The 12825-nt window shown below is 42.8% G+C and overlaps 1 protein-coding gene across 1 annotated transcript in view; it reads right to left on the bottom strand.

Moving 5' to 3' along the window:
- The window catches only part of SLIT3 (slit guidance ligand 3), a 795269-nt gene that overhangs the window by 168462 nt on the left and 613982 nt on the right, over nucleotides 1-12825 (bottom strand). The window contains exon 17 of the mRNA XM_006115755.4: nucleotides 5206-5349. Within this exon, the coding sequence (XP_006115817.1) occupies nucleotides 5206-5349 (144 nt within the window). The remainder of the gene's footprint in view (nucleotides 1-5205; nucleotides 5350-12825) is intronic.

Genomic DNA, 12825 nt, shown 5'->3' with positions numbered 1-12825 from the left:
GCCATCTACCGCCATCCTTCCCCTCCCACTGTGGCACTCAGCTGAGTGCTGCGCCCCTCAGCTGGGCCGCCAGGGGAGCCAGCAGCGCAAGGGGCTGTTTGGGCTCCCCCAGGGTGAGAGGGGAAGGGAGGGCGGTGATGTACACAGCCCCGCCTCCTGGCCGTGTATATCACCGCCCCGCCCCTCTCCCTCGTGGCAGCCCGGCTGAGCAGGCAGCACTCAGCCAAGCGCCACGGCGGGAGGGAAGGGGAAGGGGGGCGGGGAGAGACGGAGGGGAGAAAGAAGCAGGAGGAGGAGGAGAAGAGAAAGGGAGAGTGAGAGGCAGGAGGGGGAGAAGAGAAAGAAAGAGATGGAGAGAGAGGTAAGAGGCAGAGGAGAGCTGAGGGGGGGCAGGCAGTAGGAGGGGAGAGAGAGAGAGAGAGAGCGAGCGCGCTCAGGAGAGAAGACCTGAAAATCCCGTCTTATGACGGGCTAATTGGCTAGTTGTATTAATAAATGACTATCCTAAATAACTTTTTAAAATCTCTGTTCAAACACTATGGGTATGTCTACACTACCCTCCTAGTTTGAACTAGCGGGGTAATGTAGGCATACCACACTTGCAAATGAAGCCCGGGAATTGAATTTCCCGGGCTTCATTTGCATAAGCGGGGCGCCGCCATTTTTAAAACCCCGCTCGTTTGAACCCAGTGCAGCGCGGCTACACGGGGCACGAACTAGGTAGTTCGAACTAGGCTCCTAGTTCAAACTACCGTTACTCCTCATTCCATGAGTTCGAACTAGCGGGGTAGTGTAGACATACCCTTTGAAAGGAGACAGCAACAATGGAAGCTTACGTATGGTATAAAGAAAAGAGTTGCCAAACCAAAACCAGCTCTGAAATCTTATTGTCATCATTAATTTTCCTAATAGTAGTCAGAGGAAAATAATGACCCCATAAAATACCTCTTTGCTCAGCACTTGTACCAAATGGACATACGTTGTTGTGAGTTATGGTAACAATGGATGTAATGGTAAAGCCTAATTGATCTGAAATACTATAATCTCTAGTTTTGCTTCATAGCAACGAAGGCTTTAAAACTATTCATGAAGTACGTTTCACATTTCATATCAAAGAATGTTGTGGTACAGAAATGTCACTATTCATCTGTAGATTAAACATTATTCAGTAGCTAAAGTGTACCACCAGAGAGTCTCAAAACACATGTGAGCGCTGTATGGGTATGTCTACCCTGAGGCGCTCTGGTATCCCAAAATAGCTATTCCGCGTCTTTTAAACAAACCTGTTATTTTGAAATATAAGGGGCTTGCTATTCTGATGTCCCTGTAAACCTCATTCCTTAAGGAGTAAGGGTTTTGGAATAGCAGTTTATTTCAAAATTAATAAAATATTTTGAAATTAACTTGAAATAAGCTACGCAATTTGCATAGTTGAAATTGTGTCCCGTATTTCGAGCTAAGGGTACAGTGTAGATGCACCCGACGAGAGCACCACTCTAAAACCCTAGGCACATACACTAAGGCTGTGTCTAGACTGGCAAGTTTTTCCGCAAAATCATCTGCTTTTGCGGAAAAACTTGCCAGCTGTCTACACTGGCCGCTTGAATTTCCAGAAAAGCACTGACGATCTCATGTAAAATCATCAGTGCTTTTCCGGAAAAACTATGCTGCTCCCGTTCGGGCAAAAGTCTTTTTCTGAAAGACTTTTGCGCAAAAGGGCCAGTGTAGACAGCATAGTACTGTTTTCCGCAAAAAAGCCTCGCTCGTGAAAAAGGTGATCAGGGCTTTTTTGCGGAAAAGCGCATCTAGATTGGCCACGGATGCTTTTCCGCAAAAAGTGCTTTTGCGGAAAAGCATCTGCCAATCTAGACGTGCTTTTCCGAAAATGCTTTTAACGGAAAACTTTTCTGTTAAAAGCATTTTTGGAAATTCATGCAAGTGTAGACGTAGCCTAAAGGTAAAATAATTCTCTGCTCTGAAATCCAGGTAGTTTGAGTTCAGTCGACCTTGCGTTTACATCCCACGCTGATACCAGCCAACTAGCCAGCTGGATATTGCTCTGATACTTTACAATTGCCTGATAGAGATTATATTTAGCAAGTATCAGAGGGGTAGCCATGTTAGTCTGGATCTGCAAAAGCAACAAGGAGTCCTGTCGCACCTTACAGACTAACATATGTATTGGGGCATAAGCTTTCGTAGGCAAAGACCCACTTCGTCATCACATGACGAAGTGGGTCTTTGCCTACGAAAACTTATGCCCCAATCATCTGTTAGTCTGTGAGGTACCAGAGGACTCCTAGATTTAGCAAGACATTCTAATCAGACAGTTGGTATGAAAGGTCATGACTTGACATTAGGTTTTAGGTGGATCTACTTCCAAATCCAGTTATCACCTCAGTTGCCTACAATATGGTGCCATAAGCAGTGGTTAAATAAAGCATGTTAAAAAGGGGAGACCCAAAAGCACATGACAACAGATATCAAAAAATTGGGGGGCACTTGTCCCTTCTTGCAATGGTTCCACCTACACCATAAATTCTGGAAGGAGCATGCTATTACAAGAGAAGGGCGTGTCTAAGGCCCTAGTTGTGTTTGGTCAATTATGGAAGTACATTATATTGAAGCAATATGTCAGTATGACACCGTTTTTGGATTCCATACATCTTAGAGAGTAACTTCACATAGCAGGAAGGCTTTTAAATGCCTATCCAGTTCTATAACTATTTAGTACATTTATAGACGGACGTAGGAATTTAAAAATCAATGCACACTTCTGTCCAACATGGCCTCTTGGTTTAAGGTTATAGTTTTTATGCTCGAAGAGCACAGGTTTATAGATTCAAGTATATGTCTCTCAATCCAGCTCTGGATTCTATGCAACACATGAGGTGCCCTTTCTGAAAGAAAACTTATACTTACAGAATTTCATTTAATGCAGTGTGTGCTTAGACTATGTTAGCAGGTTGGGGGAAATGCAGGTTAGGTCAGCAGCATAGCTCCAATGTTAAATATCTTGCTATGAAAAATACTTTTTTTCCTGGGAGCTCTGCTATGGGCTGCTTCCATAGCATAAAAGTTAATTTAGTATTCACAAACAGTATTTAAAAGTTTCTCAGTAAAACACACACATCAGCTGGACTAAGCCAAAGAAAAGCAAAAGTTGAAAGAACAGCGAAGGAAAAGTTCTCCAGTTTTTGTCTCTAAGGGCCAAGTTTTGAGGTCCTCACCCAGGCAAACCTCCAAATCACATCAGGGTTGTTTTCATAGAATTATAGAATCATATCATAGAATCATAGGACTGGAAGGGACCTCGAGAGGTCATCGAGTCCAGCCCCCCGCCCTCAAGGCAGGACCAAGCTCCATCTACACCATCCCTGACAGATGTCTATCTAACCTGTTCTTAAATATCTCCAGAGAGGGAGATTCCACCACCTCCCTTGGCAATTTATTCCAATATTTGACCACCCTGACAGTTAGGAATTTTTTCCTAATGTCCAATCTAAACCTCCCTTGCTGCACTTTAAGCCCATTACTCCTTGTCCTGTCCTCAGAAATGAAGAGGAACAAATTTTCTCCTTCCTCCTTGTGACACCCTTTTAGATATTTGAAAACCGCTATCATGTCCCCCCTTAATCTTCTTTTTTCCAAACTAAACAAGCCTAGTTCATGAAGCTTGGCTTCATAGGTCATGTTCTCTAGACCTTTAATCATTCTTGTCGCTCTTCTCTGTACCCCTTCCAATTTCTCCACATCTTTCTTGAAATGTGGCGCCCAGAACTAGACACAGTACTCCAGCTGAGGCCTAACTAGTGTAGAGTAGAGCGGCAGAATGACTTCACGAGTTTTGCTTACAACACACCTGTTGATACAACCTAGAATCATATTTGCTTTTTTTGCAACAGCATCACACTGTTGACTCATATTCAACTTGTGGTCCACTCTGACCCCTAGATCCCTTTCCGCCATGCTCCTTCCTAGACAGTCGCTTCCCATCTTGTATGTATGGAACTGATTGTTCCTTCCTAAGTGGAGTACTTTGCATTTCTCTTTATTAAACTTCATCCTGTTTACCTCTGACCATTTCTCTAACTTGCTACGGTCATTTTGAATTATGTCCCTATCCTCCAAAGAAGTTGCAACCCCACCCAGTTTGGTATCATCTGCAAACTTAATAAGCATACTCTCTATTCCAATATCTACATCATTGATGAAGATATTGAACAGTACGGGTCCCAAAACAGACCCTTGCGTATCTCCACTTGTTATCCCTTTCCAGCAGGATTTAGCACCGTTAACAACAACTCTCTGACTACGGTTATCCAGCCAATTATGCACCCACCTTATCGTGGCCCTATCTTGTTTAAGGATTGACGGGTTTGGCACTATGATACTTTGCAAAGTAAGAAACACTTGTTGTGACTAAACTGAACTTTTTAAAAATTCATTTGGCATTTTGGAGTCAACTGCCAGGGAAACTCATATTGCTCAGGTATTATATCCTCCTCCAACAGAGAGACTGTGCAAAAAGGATATTCGTCAAGTGGTCGATCACAGGCCATCATTCTTTCTGATTTTATCTTCAGTATATGGGCAGTAGACAACTGAGCCATTTTTCAGTGTATGCTGTTTGTCTGTGTCTAGGTACTTATATGGTCCTATCACTAAGTACCTCATATGAATTATATAATTTATCCTCAACACCTATGAGAGTGGAAACTTTAAAACACAGATATTAAGTGCATAGCACAAGGCCACATGGGAAATCTGTGGCAGAGATGGGAATTTGCACCCTAATATTCTGGAATCTAGTATTGTATCTTCACCATGAGACCATCATCTCTGATATAATCACAGACAATATCACAGTGAGTATATTAATTAGACCAAAGTGAATTTTAAAAAGCAGAATTTAAAAGGGATTTGAATTAATTCTATTAACTAAAATGCTAAATGATTAAATCCAGTCAGATAGTTTCACTCTGAATTTACCCTGAAAATCAGTTTATATAGAAACAGCAGATAAACTTATCACTCGCAGAGCACCATAAAAATACATAGTGCTTTGTGATCACAGTAGACACATTCCCTGCCCCAAAGAATTTACTATTTAATAACTGTGGTGCAAACAGGTATGGCTGTAACCCAGCTCTCCCAAACAAGCAGACATACTTTTCAACAGGCAGACACAGGGTTCACACTTACATTGTCTTTAATCCTGTGAGGCCTCTAAACATTCGCCCTTGAACGGATTCCAGCTGATTCCCCGTCAGCATCAGCTCCTGCACCCCAACCGCCCCATCAAAGGCACCTTCTCGGATCTCCTTGATCTTATTGTTATTCAGGTTTCTGGTGGGGGAAAACAAAGGTAATAGAAAAAAGATTATTGTCTTGCTCCAAACATTTGTCAGCACAAGGGAAAGAGACTTACTGACGGCTATGTGTTTTGCAGAAATTATCCAGCCAGGTTTTCAATCTGTAACGGATGGCAGAGAGCCGTCTGAAATCATAACGTACTAACAACTCCCCTTTCACACCATTTATCACAAACACAATCACGCTAAGACAGAAAACAGGAATATGGTAAGCATGTGAGACCAAAGCCACAGGAACTGCACCATATCACACCTGGCTCTAAGGGTAGGTCTACACAGCAGTGTTATTTCACAATAATGGATGCTATTCTGAAATCACAAAGAATGTGTCTACATTGCAAGCCATTATTTTAAAATAATGGTGAGCTGGAGGACTTCTTACTTCCGACTCTTGTAACCCTCATTTTACGAGGAGTGAGGGAGGTCGAAGGAAAAGTATTCTTCCTTTGACTGCCTGCTGTGTAAACATCGCTAAAAGTCGAGTTATTTTGATTTAACTACACAATTGACATAGCTGAAGTTGTGTAGCTTAATTCTATTTTAGCCTTGCTGTGTAGACATACCCTTAATGAGCGCAATCCTGCAATGTGCAGAGCATTCTGGCACAGTGCTTCTGCATATAATTCAGTGGTCACCAACCAGTCGATCGGGATCTACTAGCAAATCGTGGAGCCTTTGACAGGTGATCCTGACTAGTTTGGCTAAGAGGCTACCAAGTGCTGGCACTTCAGCTGCCTCTCCCCCAACTGCTGTGCATCTCCTGCCCTTTGCCTTGGAGCTGCCCCTCCCCCTGGGAGCCTCCTGCTTGCTGTGCAGGGCAGAGGAGGGAAAGGAGGGTGCTGATGTCAGGGTGACCCCCTCCCACCCTGTATCCTGTCTCCACAGAGCAGAGAGGAGGCACAACAGGACTTTGGAGGGAGTTTGCTGGCTCCTTTAGGGAGTGGTGAAGGACTTGGGCAGGGGTGAACCTGCCTTAGCCCCACTGCACCACCAACCAGGAGCCATCTGAGATAAGCAGTGCCCAGCTGGAGCCCATATCCCGAAACCCTACCCCAGTCATGAACCCCCTTCTGCACCCCAAACCCCCGCCCTAGCCCCCAGCAATCCTGTATCCAAACACCGTCCCAGAGCCTGCATGTAGAACCCCTCCTACATCCCAGCTGCCTGCCCCAAGCTCAGCTCAGAGCCCCTCTCACACTCCAGATCCCTTAATCCAAGACCAGACCCTGCACCCCAATCTGCTGCCCCTGCCTGTTGAACGTGAGTGAAGATGGGCAAGAAAAGGAGGATGGAGTGAGCAGGGGCAGGGCCTTATATCTGAGGTAGATCTTAGATTGCACTTAAATTCAAAAAGTAATCTCATGTTCAAAAAGGTTGGAGACCCCTGATATAATTAAACGCCTGCTAAAGTGGTTCTGATGGACTGGGTGCAGAATGCTCAGCTTCTGCAAGCTATATGTAATCACAGGGTGCAGGCACATGGATCACCTTTACACTGAATGCCACGTTAGTTTTAACACATGAACAATAATCAAGTGGAGAAACATATGCATCCCGGTGTCCGACTCAAATGTCTAAGATCATAAACAGCATAGCACTTGATAAAACTCCAGACATCATTCAAATTGAAATAAATATTACTTTATTTCTCAGGTAAAGATACGGAAACTTTCAGCTGCATGTTCTAAATATCTACCCTGAATGTATGGCATAAAGATGTTTGTTTATCTACTATTTATTTGATAGTGTCTGTCTGTTTGTGTGTTTGTTCAAGGACTCTTCCTAAATGGTAATAACTGGGCCCACCAAATTTGGTATGCAACTTCCTCTTATTATATTATAAGGACCCGAGCCAACACTGGGTAAATCTGCAAGTAGCAGAGAACAGAAGAACCTTAACCTGTAAAGGCAAGATGTGAAGGGAATGATAAATGCAAATGTGCAAAGTAATTAAACTAAAGTAATTAAACTAGAAAATGTTTTAAACCTGAAACGAAACCTGGGCTGACTGTGTTGTATTTGTGAAAAAGCCAAATGGACTGAAAACTTCAATTTTATAAAACACTGTTATAAAACTTCCATTTTATAAAACACTGCAACGCTTAACTCGAAATAAGCTACGCAAATTCAGCAATGTCAATTGTGTATCTTATTTTGAAATAGGGAGCATCTGCACAGCACTTATTTCAAAATAGTGCTCTTCCTCTGACTTCCCTTACTCTTCATACAACGAGGGTTACAGGAGTCGGAGTAAGAAGTATTCCAGCTTGACAGTATTTTGATACTATTTCGAAATAACTGCCTGCTGTGTAAACGCGGACTAAGTTATTTTGGAATAGAGCTAGTTATTTCGAAATAGTGTTGCAGTGTAGACATACCCTCAGTGATTTACAACAGGCTACTCTTATTTATGAAAACGATATCTTAAGTTGCCAAGAACTTTAGGACTCAACCCTGAAAACATTAACTAGGAGGCTCAGTGCATGTTATTATGAATAATTGGCTTCAGAGTTACTATTCATAATAATAATCAGTATTTGTAATCAGGCTCTGAAGTATAGGGCCATGCATAAAACACATGTCCATTCCCCAAAAAGCATACAGTCTGAAGGCCAGACTCTGCCACCAACACTCATATTGAGTAGTGCCTTATTACAGAAGTGGTCCCATCGCTATTCAACATGAGTTAAGGATTCAGAATCTGAGTTTAAAAAAGGGGAAAACAAGCAAACAAAAAGACATTGGACCTGTGCCTGGGAATGGAGAATGGACAGTTTGATTAGGATAAAAGTTAATGGAACACATGGCAGCAGTACAATTCTGGCCTGAGATGCAAACAAACATTGTGGGGCTTGCTCTTTGCAGAGCTTGTCCCTGAATGAAAGAAACTTTGTAGACTGGAGATGGGTTTCACGTGGTAAACTCTGGTAAGCTGGTTTATGTCTTCTGAACAACTGTCAGATACTGGGCCATACAGCATGTGACCCATCACCTCTTGTGCATTCTGCAGCCAGCCAGGGGGGAAGAAGGGGATTTACAAATGTTTTTTGTACTTTGTACTTTCATCCATGACGTGAAGACAAGAGTTTATGTTCAGTGTCAAAGCCAGCCTAGTTTGGAGATTATGACATATGAATTTAATTTGGGGCTTAGCTGTTGTCTGTTGAAAGCATCTCTTTTGTGTCTGTTTGAATCCCTACATTATGTTACTTCTATCGCTCACGTCTCCCTTTCCCTGGTGGTGATGATGGAGTGAGGTATATTTGCTGTTTTGTTCTCTGACTGGTAATCCACATAACACCTTTGACCTATAGTTCACCACTTATAATCCAACCCGGACCTATAGTGATTAGGTTTCATTACTATCTGAAGGCTATTTGGTCATCCATGTAAAAGAATAGTTGCTAATCACTTCTTATAGGGCACACACTTATGTTGCAAAAACCAAACACACTCGGTAGGTTGGCCAGACACTGAAGGAGCCTACAAACTGAACACGCTTCTCAGCCTACAAACTGAACACACCAATCCAATCAAGAATAAGGAATATCAGTTATCAAGCTTGTACCTTTCACTGTCACTACTGTAAATATGGGACTTCAACCATCTGGGTTGTTGACCTCTGCTCCTTTCACCAGCAATACATGATTAGTTTTTAAGTGTCCAAAAACATACTAAGTGTTTTACAGGATAGACAAAAATATATTCTCTGCCCTCAAGATCTTAGAAATCTACATTAAATCGTACAAGATAAACCAGACAGCAGAGGTGAGGAAAGACAAGGCTTAAAACAACAAATGAACAGAAGACTGTTCTTTGACTATGATCCCAGAAGGATTGTTGGAGACATCTCACCAAGACGGGATCTACTATTTGTCTTCCTGAACTCTTTTTGCCACTTACTAGAGAATAAACAAAAGAGATGGGTAGCTGAATGCAACTTCCCTTAGAAAAGATCTACTATTAGCTGAAGCCTGATTGGAATCTGGAAAGATTTAGAATCTTAGACCCTGGAAATAACGGTCAAGGTGCCTAAAAAGATTCAGCCTGCTGGCAACATGGTAAGAAAAAAATCAACAAAACTTTAACTATACTTATGATATGGACAGAGGTGACAGTGTAATTTCACAGTGAAAATGGCATGTTTCCATCTGGAGTAAACTTCTGAAAAAAAAACCTGATTTCACAGCAGGCCTTTACTATTTCAAACATTAAAAGCCGTTTCCTTCAGGAATGCTGAGATTCCATCCCAAATCATACTTGAAACAAGTGCTTTGAAATAATATTAGATCAGTCTTGGCAACCTTCCGGCTCAATCCTATTTTCCATCTGTTATTCTGGATTTGTTTTACAGAGATACATGAGTTTTCGTTTAAGTGAATCTGTTCGGCGGGAGGAGAGAGGGAGGGATGACACTGAGCTAATCTCTATCTGGTGAGCTGGTCATACAGGCTGTTAATACAGGTTTTCTTATGCAGCCCTCCTAGTGTACCTTGACCTTCCATACAGGATTCAGCCTTTCCTCCTGGCTCCATGCCCAAAGGTCTTTCTGCTGAGACTGCTGGTGGGGCACAGGCAATTCAGAGATGGGAATATCTGTCTCCTGGAGATGTGAATATCTGTCTTCCTTGGCATAGCCCAGTGAATAACTTTTGGCATTACTAACCTCCGCATCACCTAGACATGAGGGGCCTAGGGTCCTATCTTCCCACTTCTAAGCCATCCAGAGCAAAGGAAATTTTAGAGGTGCAGTTATCCTACTCCCCACTAGAGCCGGGCAGGAAATGATTTTCCCATCCCACCAAAATATATGAAACTAGAAGACTTACGTGGCATTGCCAGGATCCTTCAGGGCGGGAAGCTGGAGGTATGGGGGATGCAGGAATCAGGGCAGGACCTTGGGAGTGTGGGGTATGAGAGTGAGGATTGGGAGATGAGGAGGGGTTCTGTGAGGGGGGGTTCCATCTGGCATTGGCATTTCTCTCCCTCCAGCCCCTTTGGCTACCAGAGGCCTTTTTTCCTCCCCCCTCCTCTCTGGCAATGCAGCCAAGGGCCAGAGGGGTTAAGGTTTTGGGGCAGGGGGGCAACTCATTCGGTGTGCTGGTAGGCAAGATGGCAGAGCCCCAGCCCTTCTGGCCACTCTCTTGTTGCCACGGCTGCCCCCTGTGGACACCCTGCAGAATAGCTCTCCCTTGTGGGCTCGCTGCCCCCAGGGGCCACTCTCAGTACTGTGTCCCTTCTCTTTGTGCCCCTCCCTTTACATGTCCTGACCAAATCTTCATCCTGGTCCCGAGGGAAACTTTTCTCAATGAAAGTTTCATCAAATCAACTGCTTCCTTCAACATTTTTTATTTTGATGAATCAGCATTTTGTAAATAAAAATTGTTTCTAAAAAAAATCCCAGATGAGCTCTACTCATCACATGTTCTCTAGCTTGTCTATCCTGGACCTGACATAAAAATCCTTGCACTCAAACAATCCAGCAACCTTCTTTCTTTCAGAAACAAAAAAAGGACCATGAACTAGATTGTAAAATCTGAAACCTACTTTCCAGGTGAAAATGTGGCCCTGTGGCTATGGCATGTGATTGGCAGTTAAGATTTTTCTTCCCAGCTCTGACACTGACATGATCTTACCTCAGAGAAATTATCTTCATTTCCCTGTTCCTATCTTGGCTCTAACTTACCACTCCCGCCCTCATTTATAAATATAAATATAAATATCTGGGACAGCTCTAGAAAATGTAAGATTTATTCCCCCTTGTACCCATTCCACCATAGGAGGATAATATTTAGGTTCTTCTTCAAACATGTAGAACAAGTTTATTAGACAACCCTGTAATACTTTTTGGTCTGCAGGATAAGCGAGCACACTTGGTTCTCAAATCCAAGGGTCAGTGAATCCTTCAGGACCATATCAATACATGGATTATTAACAGGACAGACAAAGGCTCCAAAGTGAAAGCTGCCCACACATGTACCATTATTACATACAAATATGGCAGGATTTCTAGGGGAGACACATGCTGCCATTACTTCACCATTTCAATAGGTTTGGCTACCGTGTTGTATCAGGGGAGTTCAAATCAGCATAAAATATTAAGATTGTAAGGTGCTCAAATACTGAGGGAAATGGAGTGCAGAAATGTAACTCACAGGGTCTGAGAGGGGATTTCCTTCGTTATTGTTAGAGCCACTGGGGTCACAGCCATATAGTAGTATAGTAAGTGTTCTATCCAGCATAACCCAGGTGCACAGTTTTGCATGTAAGGTTACAAAGGAGGGGAGCCAAGGAACACAGTGGAGCCCAGTCCTGTATTAATGAGTGTCCTCTGTGTAGCTTCCAGCTTACTCTAGCATCTTACTATGAAGATCACTTCAGGCCATGACTCCACAGACATGTCCAATCTCTGCCTACACCCCATGCTTTTTAATTTTTGTTATGCTTTGAACTTGTGCATATGAGAGAAGAATCCCAGTGGGGCTGATACTAGTAATTATCATTTCTGTATACCAAAGACAAAACCTAGGGCTCTCAACCTCTTTGGCATTCACAGGAAGCCTCCCTCTGCACTGGTGCAAGGACTAGAGGGATCAAAGATCTGCAGCTGGTTTATTAGGCTGGTTTTACATAGCAGTGGTAACCCCTGTCATCCCATAGCTACCATACAATAAAATCTACCAAAAAGGCATGGACAGCTGAAAAGGAAATGGGTCTTGCAGCATGTCTGTAAGCACTTAATGTGCACAGGCATGAACCAAAAGGGAATACATAAAAATCCTGGCCATTTTAAAGACTTTGTTCTCTAACTCGTACCTGGTGATAAAGTTTAAACACACCCCCACATCTTGGGAGAGGAGAAAAAACAGTCTGGAAGACTGGGCCTATATCAAAGTATGTCTTTGAACAGAGTGCAGATCTAGTTTGTTGTAAAGGTGCCATTTTACAGGGTTATTGCTCAGAGTCTTATCTCTTTACATTAGTGTTGAAAGTTTTTAATGGTTTTATACCTGTTGGTCATGCAAAGTTAACATAGCTATGAGAAAGGGAGCTAGATTCTATTCTGGGTCATGCATCCAGAGAATTGTTTATTCAGTAATAACTGTTGGGTTAAATTCTCTAGCTGGGTTTATTTGCAAGTCACCACCGTAGCATGTAAGTGCCTTCCACATAAAATTGATAACAGCACAGTCCCTAGTGAAATTTATAGAGTCTCAGGAACTTCTCCTGTTTCAGGGGGAAAATGCTGCTTGTGTCAGAAGTTAAGTTTTTAACTATTTCAGTTACTTTTTCTTGGGTTTTGGCTGATTCTTTCCTCCAGGGCTTTATAAAGTTGTTAAGTTGGTGGGAGAAGAGGGTTTGAGAACAAAAGTACATTAGTCATTCTATGAGGAAAGGCCTTTTTAGCCTTTTAACCATACAAAAGACAAATGAGCAGCTTTGATTTGGC

The sequence above is a fragment of the Pelodiscus sinensis genome, chromosome 17 (assembly GCF_049634645.1).
Source record: "Pelodiscus sinensis isolate JC-2024 chromosome 17, ASM4963464v1, whole genome shotgun sequence".
NCBI classification, from domain to species: Eukaryota; Metazoa; Chordata; order Testudines; family Trionychidae; genus Pelodiscus; species Pelodiscus sinensis.
Note: the sequence above shows the minus strand (reverse complement) of the source record. Positions and strands in the feature narration are given on the sequence as shown.